This window comes from Pavona decussata, unplaced genomic scaffold (genome assembly GCF_977016875.1).
Source record: "Pavona decussata unplaced genomic scaffold, jaPavDecu1.1 SCAFFOLD_5, whole genome shotgun sequence".
NCBI classification, from domain to species: domain Eukaryota; kingdom Metazoa; phylum Cnidaria; class Anthozoa; order Scleractinia; family Agariciidae; genus Pavona; species Pavona decussata.
Window position 1 is genome coordinate 215,001 of NW_028145429.1, and position 22,608 is coordinate 237,608.

Consider the following 22,608-nt stretch of genomic DNA (forward strand, 5'->3'; position numbering starts at 1 on the left):
GAGGGAAAGACAATTAATATTTTAATGGTCTCCAATTCTCGGGTATGGAATAACGGCTCATACACCACGACCCTTAGCCAATCAAATCCCTGGAATTGATAATTCAACAATCCAGTTTTTAATAATACTGAATGTCACCTACCTAAAGTCAATAAACCAAGCTTAGCAGACAGAATAGGTCCAATAGTACTCCCACAAGGAGAATCATTTCTTACGCAAAATTCCTGCCATACAAAAAAAACCATAAATAAATAAGAATATAACACTGGTCAGGAGTTATTTAAGGAACTAGTCACCTGCGAAAAGTCAGAAAACAATAATAAAAGGATTCTTTCTGCATGGTCAGTAAAAGCTGGTTTGCAGTTAGGTGAAAAAATAATTTTGCATTATCCACTTGAGTGGAAACACTGTAACAAAAGTGTACTTTATACACTGATATTATATACTAATAATAAATATATTAATTTAAGCGAGCGAACATAGGATACAGGATGCACTCCTGGTTGGCAATATGCAATAAGCATGGCTGGAGTAATTAAAAACAAACCATGAAAAATAGCTGGATCCCGCTGATTTAGTGATGTTATCTTGTCTTCCTGATGCCTACTCTTACCATATTTGCGAAGCATGGTATAATGGCTCATATATCATGGCCACTAAACCAATCAAAACTCAGGAACTTTGTTATCCAATGATCACGTTTTTAATAATAAGGATTACTCAAATTAAGTCAATAAAATTCATTTGCCCAGATAAGTCAGTGGTGGCAATGTAACAATTTTACTGCACACACTAATACTAGCCGGAGAGAAAATCTGCAAAAAAAGCACCCAAATGACCAATTTTAAGGACCCGTAAATCTTTCACAATTCCCTCTAGGAATCCTCTAGAAACCTCTAGAAACTATTAGAATTAGTTGTCACTGGAGCATGACATAAAATAACAACCACCAAACAGCATCAATGATGAATGATTATTCACCTGCATTGGCACATTTCCCTTTTCTGCTATCAGCCTGATTATGCTTGAAGATACTGCTGTCGTGGCATATCGTTGATTGCTGTTGATTTTTATCACTGGACCCTGGTGAAAATTAAAATTTGCAACATTTTACTCTTATTCAAGTCTTCTAATTTCATAAAATCATTTGTGCAAAAACACAGGTGCAGGCTTTCACCAAGGATGGGATTAACCCTCAGTTTCCCTTGGTCACAGGATAATAATTACAATAATGTATATAAGAACAACATTATATATTTTCTATGTTCCTATACATACGCTTTTTTACAGTCGACATGATTGACAAAAAGGGATATTCCTCACTTCATTTCAATTAAACCATGGATCCAGGGATTTTTTGTTTTTGTTTTTTTGCTTTTGCAAGTAAAACAACAACATAATTTCAAGCAAATGATGACATTTTCTACTCCTTATTTAAAATTGTAGCAAATTTGTCCAAAAGACCTTTTGCACTGTACAACGTAAGCATTTTTTCCAATTAAGGGCTGATTCTGCAAAATGTGGTATCAGGCATGCACACAACTCAAAATTTTGAGATAAATGTAGTTTTTGAACAAGAAAAACTGGAACGAGAAAAGCTTTTCAACTTTTCATGTTCATGAGTCCCATTGCTTTCATTATCTTGTTTTTCCCTTCTTGGAGCACTAAACCAAAGTTCTTTGTGGTGGAAAATTTTTTTCTTAGGGGGCTTAAAAGGGTTTTCAGTTGCATGTACAGGCAGAAACCGACATGTCATAGCTAAGATGCATGCGTCAGCTGACTGAATCAAAATTCCTACCAAAAGTTGCAAGCATATTGTACTAAAAGTGAAAATGTACTTTAAAATTCTGTGAACTGGAAGTAAAGCCTGTAAAAAAATGTCCTTTTAACTCAAAATTTTGTGCAGTAACCTACCTACAGAAAAGTTTGGGGATCCAGTAGAATTTTCTGAAAATACAGCTGTAAGAGAAGTTCTACTGGACAATGTTTTCTCATACTTGAACAACAACAGTTGAAGAATTTATAGCAAGCTTTTGGAAAAAGAAATAAGAAAGGTAGGTCACCAACATAGTTTTTCAGAATAATCTGCAAAATCACGTCCTTGAATTGTTTAAAGTTGCCACCAGCAGTTCCCTGTTTTGCTGATAAACTTTTTATGGAGTTTGCAAAGTGTAACAAGAAGAAAAATTTTCAACTTCTTACCTGGCCTCTCACTCAGGGAAGGTACATTGTAAGAAATATAATTTTGTCAAATGAAAAATTCTCAAACATAGCAGCCCAAACCTCAGACTGAGAATCAGATAAAGAAGCCATAAGTTGTAAAGTGTTAGATTACGTCAGTGGCTTGGGTATCCTGTGCCACTGGGCTCCTGTGAGGCAACAGCCTCTAATGCCATGTTGTGAGCTAATATTAAACTAATAAACCTGGGTATATAAATTACCTTATGCAGGGCAGGTTTATGATTTTCTTCATGTTTATCTCTGAAATACCAAAAAGAGCATCAAACAGTATGTTTCAATAAGACTTTTAAAAAAAAGCTTTCATATATAATTTTTTTAGTCTTATGCAGGGCATCACTGAATATCACCATGGTGATGTGAGCTCCCTGGTTAAATGACATTGTTATTATTATTATTATTATTATTATTATTATTATTATTATTATTATCATTATTATTATTATTATTATTATTATTATTATTATTATTATTATTATTATTATTATTATAGTTTGGAAAACCTTGTCATTAAAACCTCCTTCTTTCTTGCCTGATGCATTAACATGAGGTGTTTTGCTACATGTACCTAATTCTGAACAGGTGTAATTTATAACATACGAGTAACATGGATGAACTGCATGAGCCTGATCAGCACTGAGTAGAAATGACTTGGGAATGGCTTCTTCAAAACTAGTTGATGTCCCACCTAAAAATAAACAAGCAAATGATGAGAATTCTTTGAAAAAAAATAACTGTTTAGAAAAAAAAAAATAGAATTTTACTTGCCCACAGATAGACGGCGTAAAATGTGCTCTGTTAACATGGAACCAGCTCCCTGGGCACTCTGTGAACCAACCTGTGAGAATTATGATTAAAGTACATAAACATGTTGGGGGAAAAAGATAATTGCAGCACACAAACCTGGCTGGCAACTCACTGAGAGATCGTGAGCTACATTCTGGCACCAGTAATGACTGATTTTTAGGCCCTTAAAAGATTGTTAATGTTTTTCATCTTCTTTTCAACTATTTTTTTGTGTAATTATTATAAAATTAGCCATGTGAGCAGGGGAGAGGGAGATGTACTTAGCCACCCCCTCCCCCCCCACTTACAGCACAACTTAAAAAAAAAGAGTGAACAGCCTTTTATTACTGTGCCAACACCAGACAATTAAGAGATCAACCCAGAGCAAATACTTCACACATCTATCTCACATCTGTTTGGTTTACCTTTGTGATACTGAAAACACTCTAAAACAAGTAAAATCTAAAAGTATAATAATAATAGTTTATTAAAAACTCTCATAGGGCCAGAACAGGACTTGAACCCAGGACCTGACTGGATTAAAAGTCCAGCACCCTACCCACTTGGCCACACTGCCTCCATCACACTACTGTGCCTCACCTCCTCATTATCATACAAAGCTATAACACGAATGTTTGGATCTGAAGAAAGTGATGAGCCATCCAGAGACCCAACAAGGCCCTGTGAAGGATGATGAAAATATGCAGATAAAAAAGGGGCAATTACATAAAACAGGGTAAAGCACTAAAATGCAGTAGATTCTTTAGTAAAAATGATTGTATTTAATTTACTTTTGTTTACAAGTAAATCATGGTAGGCACATTAGTCTCCTCAAAGGTGAATATTTGGCTAAAATTTTCCACACTAGTTTGATTCATTCTAATGAATTTTTGACACAGAGATAAGAAGAAACAATAAACTGGTGGGTTAAATGATTTTCAAAACAAAACCAAATTTAACCACAACATTTTACAGAAAGTTGATGTTTGATTATAACTTTTTTTTTGCTTCAATTTATTGATGGTAGCGAATCTGAGATATACTGTACAGGAAAATAAAAACTACTCTGACTTGGTTTAAAATCTACACACAGCTATGACATGTACAATGTAGGTTAAGCAATAAATAAAAATTCAGTGCAATGTATAAAATAAAGTGGAATGAGATGAAGATCAAGACATTCACAAGGATCAGCCAGTTTATGTTAAATTATACCTGGAGAGCACAGAAGCAGCTGACTTGATTATCCAACCTTGGAGCAAAAATAAACTCTTCCAGTACACCTCCTAAAGTCTACAGAAAAACAAACACATTGTTTGCAATTATAATAATCATTATTTAAAACATATGTTAAGGACAGTGCTTACTAAAGAAATATTTTTGTGTGGTTTTTGACTATGGATACTAAGAGTACTTGCTAAGCTCTGCTTTTTCTGCATGGTTTTAAACTGTGCAAAAATATTCCTGTGTCAGTAGGCACCAACTACAGGAAACCAGAGTATCTCAATATGCGAAGAACATATGCACAGTAACAAAAGTAGGAACCGTCCTTAAATACAAAAAATAAAAATTACTTCTCTTAAAGTGTGGAAGTCTTTATCAACGATGCACAGAATGAGATTCCAATTTGCAGAAGGTCTGAAGTTCCACGTAGAATTGGAGTCAGAGCAATTTACTACAGTTGTTCAAACCTGTATTAAGTGGTCACCCTCTATTAAGCGGTCAATAGTCAAAGTCCAGAAAATTACGTCCCTTAATTACCACAGATTTGACCTCTAGATCTTCAAAATGGTCACCTCTTTAAGCAGTCATGGTCACCCTTTTCTAAGCCCCAAGCTGTTTCTATTGTCTTGACCTGTTTTAAACAGTCCGGCAATTGAATTTTTGTTGTGTTCTGAGGTGTATACATCTGTACAACCTGTATTACATTAAGCGGTAACTTAGCCATTCCCTGAGGGTACATGACCTCTTAATACAGGTTTGGCTGAAATATAAACTTACTGCAGGCTGAGTATCAGCCAAGTGCAAGTCAAAGTCCAATATTTGTTCCTGTTCGCAGCCAATCTCTTGCGTTAGCAGTTTAATCAGCCCAGACTGGTGACAATCGCTCTGCGGCAAATGAACAAGGTTTATGTTAACAATTGTTACATGTAGATGACTCATGCAAATAAAAGGCAACTGAGTGCAGACAATGTTGACTGGTGTTTGTTTCTTGTCTAAAGGAAAAGTCTTACCCTACAAGCATCCTTGGGATCCTTTGATTTCTTTTCACTGCTTTCCTCTAATGCTACTGACGATGAGCTTTTCAATAGTTCATCATACACAGAAGTTGACAAGATCGGGGCACTACCAAGAAAATAACATCATTTCATTTCAATAGTACTGTGTTTGATGCAATTAATAAAATATTATTATGTAAAAAAAAAATAAATTAAACACAACACAAATGGATTTTAAAGAAATAACTGAACATCTTCATGGTGATATTCTAACAATTACAGTACAAAATATTAATAACATGCCATCTAATCAAGGGCTAATGCTACTCGTCGATCGATCGATCGATCAATCAATCAATCAATCAATCAATCAATATCAATCAATCGATCTTAATAATGTGTCAGTCTTTGCTAGCCAAAGGAAACAACCCTCTCCTGATTAAGGGAACCGTTCTGATTTAATTCTAATATGCCAATCCAGTGGCTACAAGTTACTTGCAGAGCACTCATGTGCAGTGGATGTACATTGTACGTGCGACTTTAAACTAACACACCATTTGGTTTTATAATAAACCTTACATACATGTACGTACAGGTGGGTTTCCTTATTTGGTGAAAACTTGTCATTGATGTCCCGCTGCAGATGGATGGCCAGATGAGGAACTCGCATGATTGGTCGGTTGACATGAACCAAATGGTGCTCCAGTTTGTCACCTCTCTGTTGATTAAAATGTCTTTGGTTGGAAAAATATGACAATTGCTTCTACAGATGGAAAATTTGTCTCACTGAACTCTGGCAAGCATGTTTTGTTCACATCTCCCTCACAAAAACAAACATCTGGACAAATTTTAATTTGACCTGGAAACAGTGGAGATTGATGAGAGCCACTCCGTGGATTCTACTGAAATTCCAGTTAATTTATTTCATCACTATTTATTTGCTAATTTGCCCATGAATAAATGAATAAAAATGTGCCAACATTAGATGAACTATCTGTCCAGCCAAACTAAAGTGGATAATTCATCAGTCTTCCTGACTACTTTAATTTACAAAAATGACTTAACAGATTAACAAAAGGTGCACCAGAGAGTTGATTCTGTGTAAAATGATCCATTTTAACATGAAAGTGAGTTAATTCAGTTTCCCAAGGCAGAAAAAATGATTATAAAATACAATTAAAATCATACATACAAAGTCAATATAAAATCATTCTTTTCTGTTACAAGAACACATCATACTATTTGCCATGCCCCAAGAAAAGTACCAGTCTGTTACTTGTTCCTGGCAGCTTTTACTGAATATAATCTTAGTGCTATTAACACAGATGTTTCGGACAGATTGACTGAGCAACCAAAAATGCAAAAGTCATAAGATTTTTTACAACCAATAACAAATCTCCATTGATGCAGCTACTTAATATATATTATTATACAAACGTGAGTGTTTTACTGGAAAATACACCTTTTGTAAATTCATATGAAACTACATCCGGGACCTGAGTGGCGTATTTTCCATATCTTACTAGTGAGGTTACTGAGGATGTCATTTCCGGATTTTTCACAGTTGTAATGCAAACAGTTGGCCAAAAATGGCAAGCAAAAGATTTGCCTAGATATATATAATGAAAAGAAAATTACATGGTGGCATGAAGATATAAATTTTATTTTCTCGTGTTATTCACATCTTCGCGCCGCCTTGTAATATCCTCTATCTTTTACAATGAAGCTTGTCCCCACTTTACAATTTGTATATCTATTGCTCTAGGAAACAAGTTTAAGCATTATAAATTATTATTAAAAACAACCAATCATTTGCTTCCCACCCACCTCCCCCCCCCCCAACAAAAAAAACATAAACAGTTCAGATTTTTTAGTTTGTATTGCATTATCTATTTTCTGTTGCTAATTTGTTTCCTTCCTTCCTTGGGGTGTAGTTCATCATAATTTTCACATTGTGCTCATTTGATTGTCTTTGTCTAGTTACTTACATTTATGTTCTCCAAAATATTTAATTAAAAATAAACTGCCAGGGCCTAACATAAGCTTAGCATTTATTTATTTATTTATTTATAGAGGTCACAAGTGCATATAATTGTTCTGGTCAGAATGAAAGGACTCAAAGATATATATGGAAAGTTCTAACCTACCTTGGTCATGACTCTGCCTGCAACTTTTAAATCCCTGTCAAACCACGTCGCCCATATTCCTCCGCCATAACACTCCACACCAACTTGATGATAGCCATTACTATTCTTCTTGGAATTGGGTTTTACCTATCAACAGAGAACAGTAAATTCATCCATTTTTAAAGCAATTGGTACCACTTTCAAGAAATGCATTTAATTTAGTAAATAATAGACTAGTGAATAGTAAATAAATTATTATAATTAGCACATTAATTTGGATACAATACATGTCGAATATATGAAGCACTGTACCTTGAGACAGGGACTGTCAGTATGAGCACCAATAATACTGAAGCCATTTCCAGGTCGATATTTTCCACCAACAGCAAATGCAATGATAGTTGATTGGTTTCTGGTCACAAAAAACTGACCACAAGCAAAAAAAAAATAAAAAAAGTGCACAATCAAAGGTGAGCTACATAGTTGCACAAAACAGAAATCACAGGTTTTTGCATTGATCCACACTATTTTAATAAAAACAAATTGTGGTCTATAGCCTATGCTAGCAGCATTATAAGGGCAGGAACCTGAGGGTTTCTCCTTGTCATAACAAGCTGGATCTCTTTTATTCTTTCAGCTTTATTGGTCAGTTAATAACAGCAAACTATAAATACGAGAGAAAGAAATATGAAAAGAAAGACCAAAAGGGTTAGTGCGAATAGGATCATACCCATGCGAGGCACAACCCTGACCTTAGAAAAATCAAGTAAAAATTACAAATGAGAACACTAATAAAAAACACAGAGATTAAGAACGGTGGCACTAACAGTCACGGGAGAGGAACTAGGTGCAAGGCATGTCTATGTCAAAGGTGGTATCTAATAAAGTAAAATAGGTGGCACATAGAAAATTTTTAAAAATACTCAAACTGGAGAATTTGTCAAGAGAGGCAAGATTGCAGATAGTAATCCATGGTTTTACAGTTCTGTTGAAAAACGAGGACTGAAAAGTAGTGGTTCTGCAGTGAGCAGGTCTTAACATCAGAGTAGGGGTCAAGGTTCTCTGGCGACTTTGACAGAAAAGCAAGGCGTGGACACGTATAAAAGCCTGCCCACTTTTTTGTTTTAATTTCTCCTTCTACTCTAACTTATCAACATTCACGATATACCTAACAAATTAAAAAGAAATTAATGTTTAATTTCACAGCACAGTACCAGTGCCCAGTACCTTATCAGCTGGTTTAACATCCCAGTGATCTTTTTCTTTGAGTTCTGTGAAACCTGCTGATATCAGCACCTTTCGACATTCATTCACAACTGAAACAAACAGCATGGGGATACATTATCTCAAAAGACAGTTATTGATCAGAATTTAAAGCTTTCATTATGTACATGTATAACAAAGCTTGGAAGTCATGCAGGTTTATGAATCATTTTTTCCAAAACTTTTCAGGCAAAAAGAGATGAAAATCTAATGTATATAATTATGGATACAAAAGGAAAGGCTTAGTACATGAGCTGATCATTAAATTATTTTTCTTTTTCTCTTTTGGAAGGGAACTTTTACTGAGAGTATGGGAGGAACTTAGACATGAAGGTGTGTAATTGACTCCATGTGGTGACAGGACAAGGAGGACCAACATTGTTCAAACTTTAAAACATTTCCCACCCAGGTCCCCACAATAATTGCTCCAGCAGGGTTTTGGCCCAGAGGCCAAAACCCGAGGAGGCACTCTAGAATTCCCAGCGTGTTTATATACCAGGAATTTTTTAATAAAAAAAAGTAAGAAATGTGTTTGTAGTATGGGAGGGTTTCCCGATTTGATGAAACTAGGTGCGCACAGTGGTCTCGGGTAATTTTTTAGCAGTTGCGCAAGGTGGTGTTGGAAAGTTGTTCAAAATACAATACTACATGATTGAAATAGATTTACATTATCTGGTTTACATGTATATAAATAGACTGTACTAAATTCATGATATTTTCTAGCGATACATTGTTGCAAGTTTTCTTTCATGTTTTGCCCAAATATTACACAAACAATGTTGAAATACAATATTGTATGATTGTCATAGATTTCATTGTCAGATTTACAAAGCAATATGCTGACTATTTCTATGAATATTAACTTCAATAAAATAGTTGAAACGTCAAATTTACAACAGTTGTATACACAATATTTATATTCAATGCAAATCGTCAAAAACAACTATTCAAAACCGGGAGCAGCTCTAGTGAACACTATTTCTAGTGTATAATGTCTGTACAGGTTACCATTACAGGAGCTCCAGGGAACAATATCATTTTTCTTTGTTGTCTCTTACCATGGTATGGAGAAGGACCACTGTTCACAAAATCAATAAACTTCTTTGCAGCAGACTTAATAATTTCTACGGAGGTAACCTAGTAAAGGAGGGAAATTAGTATTAATTTCTGAAATGTGCAGTTGTAGAAAATATTCGTACTCACTCCATGAAAGATCGTTAGCAATTCTGAGGGAGGAGGGGGGGAGGGAACGGTCTCAAAAGCTATAAAAATTATGTAAAATGTTGTAAAGGCAACATTTTCTTTCATTGCTTGTTGTGCAACAATAATTGTTGCACAGCGGTTGTTTTACGATTGTTTGTTGCCCATGTTACCACCTCTGTGTGCAACAAATTTTCATGTTGCAGAAAGTAGATGCTCTTTCTACTTTCTATAACATTAAATTTGTTGTGCCTTAGCTACAGGTAATATGGACAACAAACATGCAACTGGCAGCATAACATATATTTTGTTGTTCGACAAATTGAAAGAAAATATTGCCAATATTAATTAACCTTAAAGGAAGGCTGAATTTCTACTGGGGGGGGGGGGGGTATGGGTATTTCCTGGAACAACATAATTGGCATCAATGATGATGTTGCTACTACAGACACTGTTAGGAAAATGGTGTATAAGGGCTAATCTTAAAATTTACCAATAAAAGATGTCACTTAGTAGAGTTGTTTTCAAGTGAGTGTAAAACCAAAGTACCTAATCAATCTGGCCAATCATGACAAATACGAACAGCGTAATGAACCAATCAGAATTCAGAGCAACTAACTGCAGTAACTAGTGCTGAGTGCAGGAAATCACATGGGGCCACATGTCAGGATTGGCATTCAGTTGGTTTTGCTTCTTAATGGCTCAGAAAGTGGTACAAGTTTTACCCACCAATCACATATTTAAGAAAAACAAAACCAATTGAAAGTAAAACAGAAAATACTGAGGACACTTAACTGGACCCTCATTCTCTAATTTTCAACAGCTGTTTGCTGTGTTTAATCCCCACTGGACAGCACTGATAACGTTTATCATTTTGTTTGGCCACAAAGGTGTCAGGGAGACATTCATATTTCAGCTGCAACCCCCCTCCCCCCCTCTCCCCACCTCCACTGCTGAGGATGATGAGTTTACAGGATTTTTGTTTAAAGAAACCGCACTTGGATTAATTTTCCAAAGGTAGCACCAAAAAATCAACCCTATGCATTTTTTTCTTCAAAGGATGCCGCCAAAAGATTGAAGGCATCCGATTCCTGCCATGCTTGGGGCCCGGGGGTGGGGGGGGGGGTACTCCAAAAAAAATTGGGTAGGGGTGTGCGGCCCGCTTCCCAAAACCCTTACCCTATTTATGACTAAAATCTTTTCCCTACCCTATTTATGACTAAAATCTGCGATTTTCCCTACCCTATTTATGACCTGAAGTAGCTTCTTCTAAAAAAATCAAACCCAGGACTAGAGTGCAAAAATCCATCCCTATTTATTACCAAAATGGCGGCAAAATGGCTAAAAGCGATACCCTATTTGTGACCAAAACAGCCGAAAAACCATATCCTTTGGCACCGCACATACCTATATAGCCCATATAAGGGAGTACCCCCCCGGGGCTTGGGGCTTGAGGGTGGGGGGGGGGAGGGGGGAAGGGGGGGAGGGAGGGCGGAGAAGTGCGGATAAAAATTGAAACCGTTCAGCGCACTATTCCACTACGATGTTCAATTTTAAGGACCAATAAATAACATGTAAAGCTTGTGGAGAACTTGTAGGAAATAATTTTATAACGCTATTTTGAGATGGTGTGGTATTCTCTATGGCTGATTTCAATGCGGGCGGAAGTTGAAATGTTTGTAAAAACGAAACGAAACTAAAACTACACACGCATCAAATTAATTTCAAGCCACATTTTTCCATGACGTGAAGATTCATGAAATTAGTAAGCAGCAAAAATCTATACTCTACCACTGATAAATAAATAAGCCAAGACTTTCGTCGATTTCTTTCTCTCTTGCTGCTAGCAACTGATTTCTTCCCTGTTTGAAAATAATGGAGCGCTTACCTGAGAGGCCATCTTGATTTCTGCTGTGTAACCTAGCTCTTGGCGCCCAGTCCTTACCACGATGAGCTTACGGTATTTCGCGAAACGAAATAAATAAATAAATAAATAAATAAATAAATAAATAAATAAATAAGAAAAAAAGAAAAGCGTAGTAAAACGAAATGAGGCAGACTGTCTCCGCAGGAAAAAAAAAATGTTTTCAGATAGTTGTATCATTTACGGATACAAATTCCCAGCAAGCTTTGAGTCACCCAAAGATATCAGTTGGCGACAGGCCTTCGATAACAAAAGTGAGCGATCTTTTTCTCGTCTTTTTTTCGGCTGCCATTGGTGTTTTGCGAAACAAGCATTCTAGAGTGACTAGAAGAAAATCAAGAGCTGGGAATTTGTATCCTTATATGATACATCTGAAAACAATTTTCTCCCTGATGAGACAGTCTGTTTCGTCTCGTTTCGCTTGTTCTCGCTTCGTATCGTTCCAAAAAATATCCTGAGTCGAACTAGATAGATAGATTTTTCTCCCAACGTTAATATTATTTTTGACACTAAAACGTTACCTGGACAGTTACCTTAGTTGATCAAGACACCTTCGGCGCGAGAATGACCCATGGTCAAAAATGACCCATGATGACAGATATACCTTATTGTAGGAAATTAACAATGCACCAGTTGACAACGCGAAGAAAATTTACGTTACACTAAATGAACGCGAATTTTTCAAAAGTTAGGTTTACATGCATTAAATTAACGCGATCTTGCTTTATTTACTGCGATTTTTATATTTCTGCAAACTCGCACTTTACATTTCTGAATGCCAAATTGCGTTTTGGCTTCCGTCACTAAAACCTTCCACGACAAGTGCACAGATGTTTCTAAGTTTTATTTAAAGCCGAAAATTTAAATTTGAAGCCTAACTAGACCCTATCAATTCAAAAGATAGTGACTCTGAAGAGCCAGTAGAGGAGTCATGAACTAATAAGGTTTTGTAATGAAATAAAGGTGCTTTAAAATAACAATGTTGTAAAATAGCGTGCATTAAATTTACATCTACATTAATTAAGATACATTAATTTAACGCGAATTTTGTAAAATGGCGTTAATAAAGTGCATTGTTAATTTCCTATAATAAGGTAAGTAAACAGTGATGATCATGAGTTGCCGTTAATTAACGCGTGCGATAGGGTGCAACCTAGTAACAGTAACAGTCGCGAACGACAGAGAACCACGGCAAAGCCGTGGTTAACTGACGAGAAGCCACTATTACGGAGGGAGTAATATGTTCGCAGATTAAGTGACCAGAGGCCCGTCTCTCCCCCCTCTATATACGCCGATGCGTTATTTGCTCATTTTGATTTTTTAGACAATGAGCCTCCAAGCAAATACCCGCTCCTGTGGGGGAAAAAAATCCTTTGTATTTTCCTGCCCAATTGGCAAGCAGCAAAGGCCAAAGACCATTTGGTGTGTTCCGAACACGAAGCCTGATAACAAGAAGGCCAGTTTGCTCGCCATGTTTGTCTGGGCCGTTCGACAAGAATTTAACTGAAGGGGAACGTTTCCATCTCAAAGGGCAATATGTCAGAGATACCGTTGGCAATAGCTGAAGAAAAGGCTCTGGAAAATATTCTGGACTTCTTGAAGGTGTTGTAACGGTAATGTAGTTTCATAGTTTGTGATTGATCAACAACAAGGGATGCCGGAAAAATGTATATACAGTATGTCGGCTTCTTAACTCTTGCAGATGTCTTGTGTTAGAAACTTTCCAAGACTGAGTAAGTTTTCGTGGCACAGGCCAGACTGATATGCCAACCATACGGCAGCGATGCGCCAGTGCAGCACACCTCTACCCTAAAGTTTTTTTTCGTCAAAATTTTCCCGCCCGTTTCGACTTTTTCCTCGTCCCCACTATCTGCTCCTGGGTCTATACGGTTGGTTGTCAGTTTTCTTGTCGACCTTGATCAGTAACTACTCGTAGTATGTTTGTTTGTTTATTTTCAAATCTTGATGTTACATGGTGTCAGGAGTGGGATGATCACCGATGGCTTTTCTTCCATCGTTGCCCGCGCCTCATTAGGGAGCTTAAGCAACGACGACGACGACGACAACGACAACGCCGCAAAACAATAGGTTTAATGAGCAAAAGCAATCGTTCTACACGTGCATTTTACATTTTGGTACATTTGTTCGCTGTCCTCTGCAAAACAACAACGTGAAATGACCAAATTCTAGGTTTTTTGGAGAACGTGCATGAGCACACGACGGTAAATTTTTCATTTTCTTTCTTAACTTGAACGCCACTCCCACCAATTATATTCCTGGATAGTTCGCCGTTTCTGTAGAAGTTGAACGAGTTGAAACAATCGCGAGGTAGCACAAATGAAATAAAGTTATATTTTCAGGTCACATTTTTGTTGCCGTTGCCGTCGTCGCCGCCTAATTAAGCTCCCTATTCTCTCAATGACTCCAACGTGGCTGAGAAATGGAGCGAATTGCATTGAATCGACAACAAAGTAATATTTGAATTAAAAAAAAATGATCGTCCTGGATACTTAACTTTTAATTTTAGTTTGCTGCATGCAAGCAAAGTTCGTACATTGTTACATACCGCATCTAGATGTTACTGAATTCAGAGTTTCTTGGTGAATGTAAAGATCTTTATTAGTTTCAACAGCATCGAATATTGTACTTATAATCAAATATTTACACAAAGGTATAGGGTTAAATACTAACCAATGGAGTGATCATGCAGTATCTAGAGCCATAAGCGTGGCAAACCGCGTGCCGCAAGAAAAGCACTTATGGTTACCCTATACCTTCAGAGGTGTCTCGCGTTTAAGCGATGTAGCGCGTCAAGTTTGAACTGTAGACACCTAAACCCCTATATCAAATTAAAGCTTGTAGAGCTGGCTATCAAACTATACCAAGAAGTTTGAAATAAAATTAATTGACGAATTTTTCACGACCTCTAAATGTGAGCGTCCGAATCACCTTTTTAAAGCTACAAGTCAAAGCGAATTTTGTTTGTCGCTAATTTAATTTGCTCCTCAGTTTCCGAACCCAAAGCGCTAAAAACACGTCTCTGCGTTTTGCCATATTCAATCGCAATGAAAAGTTATAGAGCATTTTCAAAATAGGAAGAAAAAATGTGGAGTGATCGTACAAAAGTCGCTCTCGGAGAAAAAATATTTCGAAAGAAAAAATTCGCAGACAAGTTTTTGTTGTTTATATGTTAAACTAGCTACTGTCCAAATTTGAAGGCAAACGAACAAATTTCCTTTGAGTCTTAGCTCTTTGAAGTGGCTCCTCCAAGTGAAAAAAATTCATTCGAAAAAACAGCGCTAAAAATTCGGCAATTCATTTTATTTCAAAATTCTTGGTTTAGTTTGATAGCCAGCTCTATAAGCTTTATAAGGGTGCAGGTATCTACGGTTTAAACCGGACGCGCTACATTGCTTGGACGCGAGACACCTCTGAAGACACCTCTGAAGGTATAGGGTAACCTTTAATAATTATTCAGTTTGTAATTCGTACCTCCGCCTTCCAGTTTCCACTATTTTTTTAATTTACATTATCTATAAAAAGTAGGATAAACATTTGGCGAACTTTTCTCTATACATTTTTCTTCGTTATATGAAATGGAAAAAAATGACCAGTTTCTTCATCTTTCTCCCCGATCTCTTCCTTGTATTTGAATCGTTGTTTTTTCTTTTTTCACTTTACATTATCTATAAAAAGTATGATAAACATTTGACACAAGTTTTCTCTATCTTTTCTCTCTATACATTTATTTTCGTTATATGAAATAGAAAAGAAAATGACCAGTTTTTTTATCTGGTATTTGAACCGTTGTTTTTCTTTTTCAATATACATTTTCTATAAAAAGTATGATAAACATTTAGCACAAGTTTTCTCTATTTTTCCTCTTTATACATTTATTTTCGTTATATGAACAAAATGGAAAATGGCCAGTTTCTTCATCTGGTATTTGGACCGACCGTTTCCAGGCAGAGAGACCAAAATAAAGCAAGGTTAATCAGAGTCTCATTGGGTTTTGGCCAAAATAATTTAACCTCAAAATCAGAATACTGAGCACGCGCAACTGTTGAGGGGAATAAAAGAAAACCAGCCAGTTTCAAGCTTTATTTTCCTGGTTTAGTTCCTCGATTTTAGTTTTTGTTGTCACTTTTTTGCCAGCAGGGCTCTTTTCCCCAGTGGTCAGACGATTTTTCCGTTTCTCATAAATCTCAGAGAAATTGTTCTCATCTTTAAGAACGTCGAAAAGAGTTCTGTGACCTGAAAATAAAACAGAACATAGGATCAGTCATGTAAAAACCCTCTGACTGGAATATCATAAAAGGCCTATATGAAAACTTAGAGCGGTTTTCATTTGAGTGTTGGAAAATCAAAACCAAAGTAAAGATGTAAACAGCACAATCAGCCAATCAGAACTCAAACCAAATACATGTAACCTGCGTTGATTTGACAAGTCTCGATCAGTAAGAAAGATTCCCAGTTTTCTCTGGAATTGAGGATCCCGTTTTGCCCTAAGACTCGTGCTCTGTTGGAGGAATTGCACTCAAGATTTGATAGAACTGGAGAAAGTTCGTGTCACAATGATATTTAGCTTGAAATTCTTGGAAAGTTAGATATTGCCGTTTTCGTTAAAAAGTTGTTGGATCGTATGGGTACCCTTGGTAAACCATTCCCTTATAAATAGCGGTTTCCCAACAAGCGCGGGAAAACGCGTGCGACCAAGTCACGATTGGTTTTGGTTCGGCTTCCCATTGGTTGAGAAAATGGCGCGAATTTTGCCAACCAATCATAGAGTCTAGTAAAGCAAAACCACAGCAAACGAGAAATTACTTTCGACAATTACAGGGTAATGCTCTTATAGCTTTCATTTTAATGGGTTGATTATCTTCTATTAGTAAACGAGAACATATTAAGGTACAGCCAACAATACCAACTGAACAAACATACTCATAGATTTCAGCTGAATCGTTACACTTTAGGATTTCATCCACGGACTCAAAAGTTAGAACCAGCTCTTGTTTTTAATGGTCAGTCTTAAATTTCTCCTATCGTCTCGACATGGTTACAGTCTGGAAGGTTTTATCATGCATTTTGGGGGGTTAGGGTTAGGGTTGCAAGTGATCAATCATATCTCATGCAAGTGGCTAAAATTTCTTCACTTGGCTTATTAGACTCCTGTTAGTCCGTGCGTCAATGTAGCGACAGTGGAAGACGCCAGCACATAAAACAGTTTATTCTTAATATACTGTTTATATGCGTCTTCCATGGAATTCCGGACTATGTATAGCACGCACTTGCATGGATTGTATTAAGATGAATCACATATCAATGAAGTATTGTACGATCGATTTACCTGTTCCCGACGGAGAACTTGTGGGAGCTGTGGATGGAAGAATTTGTCTCAGTCTCAACATAAATTTCATTCTAGCTTTACTCAGTTAACATTTATAACATTGCTCCTTTTGTCCATTACACGTATGATGCAAGCTAGTGGCGTAAGACTTGACAAAGTGGTGTCTGCTACACTTTCACCCAAAAGAGTAATTTCGTAACTTGGGACAAATTGGAATTCTTCTTCCAGAATTACATCCCCTACTCCTTACTAATGTGATTGGTTTTCACGTCTTGCAAGCTACAGAATATAACTGGGTGGGCGTGTATGGACGAGCCTTTACGTGATAAGATCCTTTTTTCAGGTGACCAAACGTGGCTAAGAAAATTCTGCTCTGTTTGCAGGATGTTACATTATGCCTCAATAGTGACACTTAGAGCTATCAGTCCTAATAAGAGATGCTCGTGTGAATTAAGGAATGGGTCTCGCTAGATTTGGAGGGGGGTGGTCTATTTTAGAAGAAATGGAAAGTACTGATTTGGAAGTTTGTAAGAGCCAAGAATCTGCACAAAGTATTTCATTTTTATTGTCACTGAAGTTGCTGTTGTGTCACGTGACATACCACGCCCAATTTTAAAATTTTATTTCGATTTAAATTTACGACATTTTAGGAAAACGAATTGCTAGTGGTTTTACCTTCTATAAATGACTTTGGTCTAAGGGTCTAGGGAACTAATCGGGGTTTTTAGAATTTATCAACTTTTGGTAAATTATGACGTTTTTAGTTTGGAGAGGGACTGGGGAGAGAAAAAAGACCAAGTAACTACGCAACATAAAAAGTTTTCAAAAAACCCCAGTTAATTCAGGGTAGTTCTATGCAATGTTAAGACTTGAAAACAAAGAAGAGTATTTTTAACGTTGATTATCAGGTTTTATTATATGGCAAGGTAGTCTTGAGGTAAATCCGCGCGTTCTGATTGGTTCTTTCTTGGTCGGGATTTTACCATACGGACCGTTTCTGTGGAAACGGTCATAAGCCGAGTATTTTTGTTTAGGACAAGCGGCAAATTTGAAAATTTACAGCTAAAACTGCGAAAAGAAAATCTGAAAATACTTTCATTCTTTGCAAAGAAACTACCCAAAAGACTGATTCCAACATGGACGAAAAAGAATATTATTTACAAAGCAAATTTTACTATCCCAAAGATCTAGAAACCTCTAAAAACAGGCATCAGCGAAGGCCACGAAGCCATTGACGATTTCGTAAACAAACAGAGAAGTGAGAACGCAAAAGGAAGACGTCTACTAATATGATCACGCTACTCCGTTTTATTGAAGCTAATGGCTTAAATAGTCAAACAATTGAAAGCCTAACTGCGTCCGAGCTTGGCCACCTTTCGCCAATTTCTTTTATGAACGTACGCAGGAAAAGGTGAATACGAGCCAGCAACATTTTCCCGTTTTCAGCGCAATATACAGCGATACTTACCCGAGAAGAAATATCCATTCAACATACTCAAGGACAATGAGTTTGAAAAATCGAGAAGAGTTCTAGCTGCAAATCACAAGTCACTAGTTCACAACTGAACACGACAGAAGAAACAAGCTGCAAGCCGCTCAGGCGATTGACGAAAACGAAGAAGATGCTCTTTTTGAACCAGGAGAATTCGACGACTCCAATACAGTTGCACTCCAAAGAACTGTGTGGTGGTTTTTATCCCTACACTTGGGTTTCCAAGCCAGAGATGAGAGCGATGAGGACGATTGACTTAATGCTGCTTCTTTTAAGGTTGAATGTGATTTTCACAGCAACCTTTTCTTGATCCGTACTTTGTGATGGGCTAGTAAAGTTTCGACGAAACCAGTTTTGTGAGTTTCAAAAACAAACCGCAGCTGTTAAGATTTTCGTCAAATTCCGCTACAAATCGTTCTTGATGTCTTTTCTATAATCAACATGATTACATGTAAACGTTCAGTAAATTTGCTTTCAAACTCGTGGTACCGAAGCTTGTTCTTTCTGGGTTGCTCGCGTCATCAAAAACACGTCACGCGGGAAACCCTTTGAATTCAAGTGACCGAAAGTGCGTTTTTATAAATAAACAAGTTTGCTCCGAGTGCCATATAATAAACTACTTACTAACCTAGCTTGCTCGAGCCGTACTGGGGAATATTGGCCCTCGGTCGTTTTTGTACGGACCTCGCTGCGCTCGGTCCGTACTGCCACGACCTCGAGCCAATATTCCCCAGTACGGCCCTCGCGCTCGGTTAGTAAGAGGTTAGTAGTCGGAAAATATGAAATTTTGCATAAATTAGGGCGTGGTCGATCATGTGACCACAGCTAACACGGTAAATCGTCACAAAATTTTGTTCCATTTGTTATCACAAAGCTATAAGCCAGGCTAACTAAAGTAAAAACGCCAGACAAAAAGTGCCCCAAAATGGTGATATTGTGTGAGAACCATTCCTTAATTGAGGTGAGTGTTTAAGTTGTCCAAGAAATCTGCTTTTAATATTAAATCGTGCAGCTATTTTCGTGGTACCAGGTAATGGTTGCTAGCAAGCTCTGCGAAAAGTGGATACTGGTTGCCATAGTAACTCTTTATAAAGTGGCAACCATTGAATTGATGCACCTTTAACCGAGTTACCAGTTGATTTGAGTTTGCCGGTTATGTAAGATCTCCATCAGTTCAGTTTGTCACAAATTTTAGTTGAACCTTTCAAGGGAAGACATCAAAAGTTATGAGGGAGTGAACTTAGCACAAAAGGACTCACCAGCTCGGGGTTTCTTGTTCATTCTTTTGTACAGCATTGATATGTACGTCATCACACTTAACTCATCAATGACTTGCACAGATACCAGGTCCTCCGCGTCCAACAATGCTGGAACCTTCAGACTCTCCTGGGCCACTTTGAAAGCCTGAAGGCAAAGTAACAAGCAAAAATTGCATTTAATCCAGTCCGAGTAACCAAAACGGATACAGAGAAGGTCAAAGAGACTTGTGGAAGAGAATTCCACCAATAGGTACATTTCCTAACTGGAGACAAATTCACCCTTTCCCCATATGGGGTTTTCTCTCTGCAAAATAATCCTCTACTGATATCTGGACTATGTTTTGGACCCAATTGGATTAAATCTTTTTTTTTTTTTGTTATGAAATTTAATGGTCAGTGTTGTCCCCAGTCCATTTCCTTCTAGTGTTCATCACGTACCACCAGTCCCCACTCGGCCGAATGTCAGTATCCGACGCAACAGCCTCTGGACATGAGCCTGAGATAAGCATTCTGGGAAATGAACTCACCAGCTCGTTATTTTTCATGGCATCCTCCTTCGACAGAGAGTGAAAGTCACTGCAAAAAGGAGAAAACGAAAATTTAAAAAACATGCATTAATTGGACTTATCCGGTCCGTTCATAATACGCTCCCCACTAGTGACTCTCTACAGGGATACATTACCAACCGCGGTTGCTGAAAATTCCATGAGAGCATGATTTTTTTTATTTAAATGAACATTCGTGAGCTCCTTGTTATCATGCGGTGTGAAACTAAATAAACAAACAAACAAACAGGAGAATCTGAAAAAAAGAAGCATACAGCCTAAGTAACTTGAATAGCCAAGCGGCTGTTCTGAACGAACGTTACTAGACATGCAGTATAAAGCTGTTTTCCACTCAAAAAAAGAGCCACATACATTCGTAAAAACGACTGAGCACGCTTTTAAGACACTAGCGTTGTAGTTTTGGATTATAGAAGAATAGACGAGACACATAGGCACCTTTTCATCCCAGTAATACAGCGATGTAATTATGACAATTAGAATACCTCTAGTCACGTATAAACCGTGACTCAGTCAAGCGGAGTCACTGAAACGTATTATCTATGCCATGAGTGACTTATTGCATAATAACAGCTTTTAAAATCACTTGATCTGTTAGCACTTCTAAGAACATCGTCAACAAAATACTCTTCACAGTGCACTTATTGCGCCAAATCATGAAAATGCAGGAAAACGTCAATAAATGTTTCGTTTACAAAACTGTTTCCCATATACAATATAACTGAATACAAGGATTATACAAGAGGCTTCTTTTGTTAACTCGAGGCGACACGGGCTGATCACTCGTCCGTTGATGAAAAATAAAAGAAAGAAAAAACGTGCTTTGAGAGCATTGAAACGCTTGAAAGAACCTTTTTAATAGCCCCCCTACTGAAAACTCATCGGAAACTAATCCAATATTTATTGTTTTGCTTGAGCTTCAGTGAGCCATCAATCTGGCCTGTTGTTGTTTTTCTTTGTAGTCTCAAGGTCGGCTGACTTTTTTCCACTTTTATGGATTCTTTTAACACTGTTTCTCTGATTTTCACCGATTTACAGTCATTGTACATTTGCTATTTTGAAAGTTTACTTATAAGTAAAACATAGCAATAATATGATTCGTTTTTGATAACAGATCATTTGTGCGTATTTCAGTCGAAATATCTCGGTTGACTCTTCTAAATTGTTATTGTCTTGTTACGTAGTTTAAACTTTTAAATCTCTCTGTGTAATGATTAAGTAGCGTGGCAGTATTCCTCCGAATGCAATGATATCAGAAAAACGTTCAATGACTCATACTGAGCGCCGAAAGCCTTATGATTTTTTTATGAAACATTTTTTGGGGATCGATTTGTTTTCACCACAGGATCTAGATAAATTAAAAACCATCGACAGACAAATTGTCAGCCGTAAATTTTCTGTTCCTAAAAAGCTGATGACTATTGCGATAAACTGTTCCTATTCCGTATGTTTTCCACGTGAAAATTTCCGAGAGTTTTCGGGTCAACTTAGAGGACAGATTTTTAACTCAACTGAATGTGATTTTAGTACTCACAGAAGCTCGGGGTTAAAGCGATGTAGAAGCGCACAAAATGCAAGACCATCCCTCCATGACGAAGCCAAGTCACAAACATGGACGTCCTTGTATCCCTCAGTTTGTTGCTTGCACCACAACAGAAGCGCCTCTTTTCCTTTTATATTTCGTGGCTTAGCCTGTGCTTTAGACATCACGGTCAGTGTTTGCTGTTCAAGCTTTTCGACGGTATTCAGAAATTCGAAAAGATAAGATGACTGATCCAAGTTTCTCGCTTCAGTGTTTGTTCGGCCAGTGCTCTAGTTCACCACCCAGAGACCTGTTTAGACTGGCTACACACACGCCTGACAGAAGTTATATAAAGTCTGATTTATGCATGCCCGTACACAGACCCAAACTGCGTACGTCCTGTACAGTTAGCGATGCATTTCAAATTAAGGTCACTTGGGAGGTGAATATTTCATCAAACATCATCACGCGCGCGTGCCAAAATCAGTGAAAGATTTATTACACTTCACGGAGGTTAGCAGTAATCGATATTGGTAAGGCGCTTCAAGTCCTAATTAATCTTTTTATCACCCCCTAACCGGTGCCAAAATATTTATTTTCATTCATTTTCTCTTAAGATAAAACGAAAAACAAATAGCACCTACAAGGAAATACTGTCGGAGAGTAACT

The 22,608-nt window shown here is 37.3% G+C and overlaps 2 protein-coding genes across 2 annotated transcripts in view; both read right to left on the reverse strand.

Moving 5' to 3' along the window:
* Positions 1–11,780, reverse strand: part of LOC146489579 (aspartyl aminopeptidase-like) — a 13,234-nt gene extending 1,454 nt beyond the window's left edge. Inside the window, exons 1-15 of the mRNA XM_085105183.1 lie at positions 11,721–11,780; positions 9,691–9,769; positions 8,597–8,685; positions 7,682–7,795; positions 7,391–7,516; positions 5,837–5,961; positions 5,259–5,370; positions 5,026–5,133; positions 4,240–4,317; positions 3,625–3,705; positions 3,007–3,076; positions 2,839–2,926; positions 2,442–2,481; positions 982–1,083; positions 143–224 (exon numbers count right to left, since the gene is read on the reverse strand). Coding sequence (XP_084961309.1) covers positions 143–224; positions 982–1,083; positions 2,442–2,481; positions 2,839–2,926; positions 3,007–3,076; positions 3,625–3,705; positions 4,240–4,317; positions 5,026–5,133; positions 5,259–5,370; positions 5,837–5,961; positions 7,391–7,516; positions 7,682–7,795; positions 8,597–8,685; positions 9,691–9,769; positions 11,721–11,732 — 1,306 coding nt within the window. The 5' untranslated portion in view covers positions 11,733–11,780. The remainder of the gene's footprint in view (positions 1–142; positions 225–981; positions 1,084–2,441; positions 2,482–2,838; positions 2,927–3,006; positions 3,077–3,624; positions 3,706–4,239; positions 4,318–5,025; positions 5,134–5,258; positions 5,371–5,836; positions 5,962–7,390; positions 7,517–7,681; positions 7,796–8,596; positions 8,686–9,690; positions 9,770–11,720) is intronic.
* A 4,063-nt stretch (positions 11,781–15,843) lies between these two features.
* Positions 15,844–22,351, reverse strand: LOC146489580 (MICAL-like protein 1). Its single transcript, XM_085105077.1, has 5 exons — positions 21,952–22,351; positions 20,382–20,430; positions 19,855–19,999; positions 17,104–17,130; positions 15,844–16,010 (listed from the first exon to the last, which is right to left on the reverse strand). Exons 1-5 carry the CDS (start codon positions 22,122–22,124, stop codon positions 15,850–15,852), a joined length of 555 nt encoding a protein of 184 aa, XP_084961203.1. The 5' UTR covers positions 22,125–22,351; the 3' UTR covers positions 15,844–15,849.
* Positions 22,352–22,608: the final 257 nt, after the last annotated feature.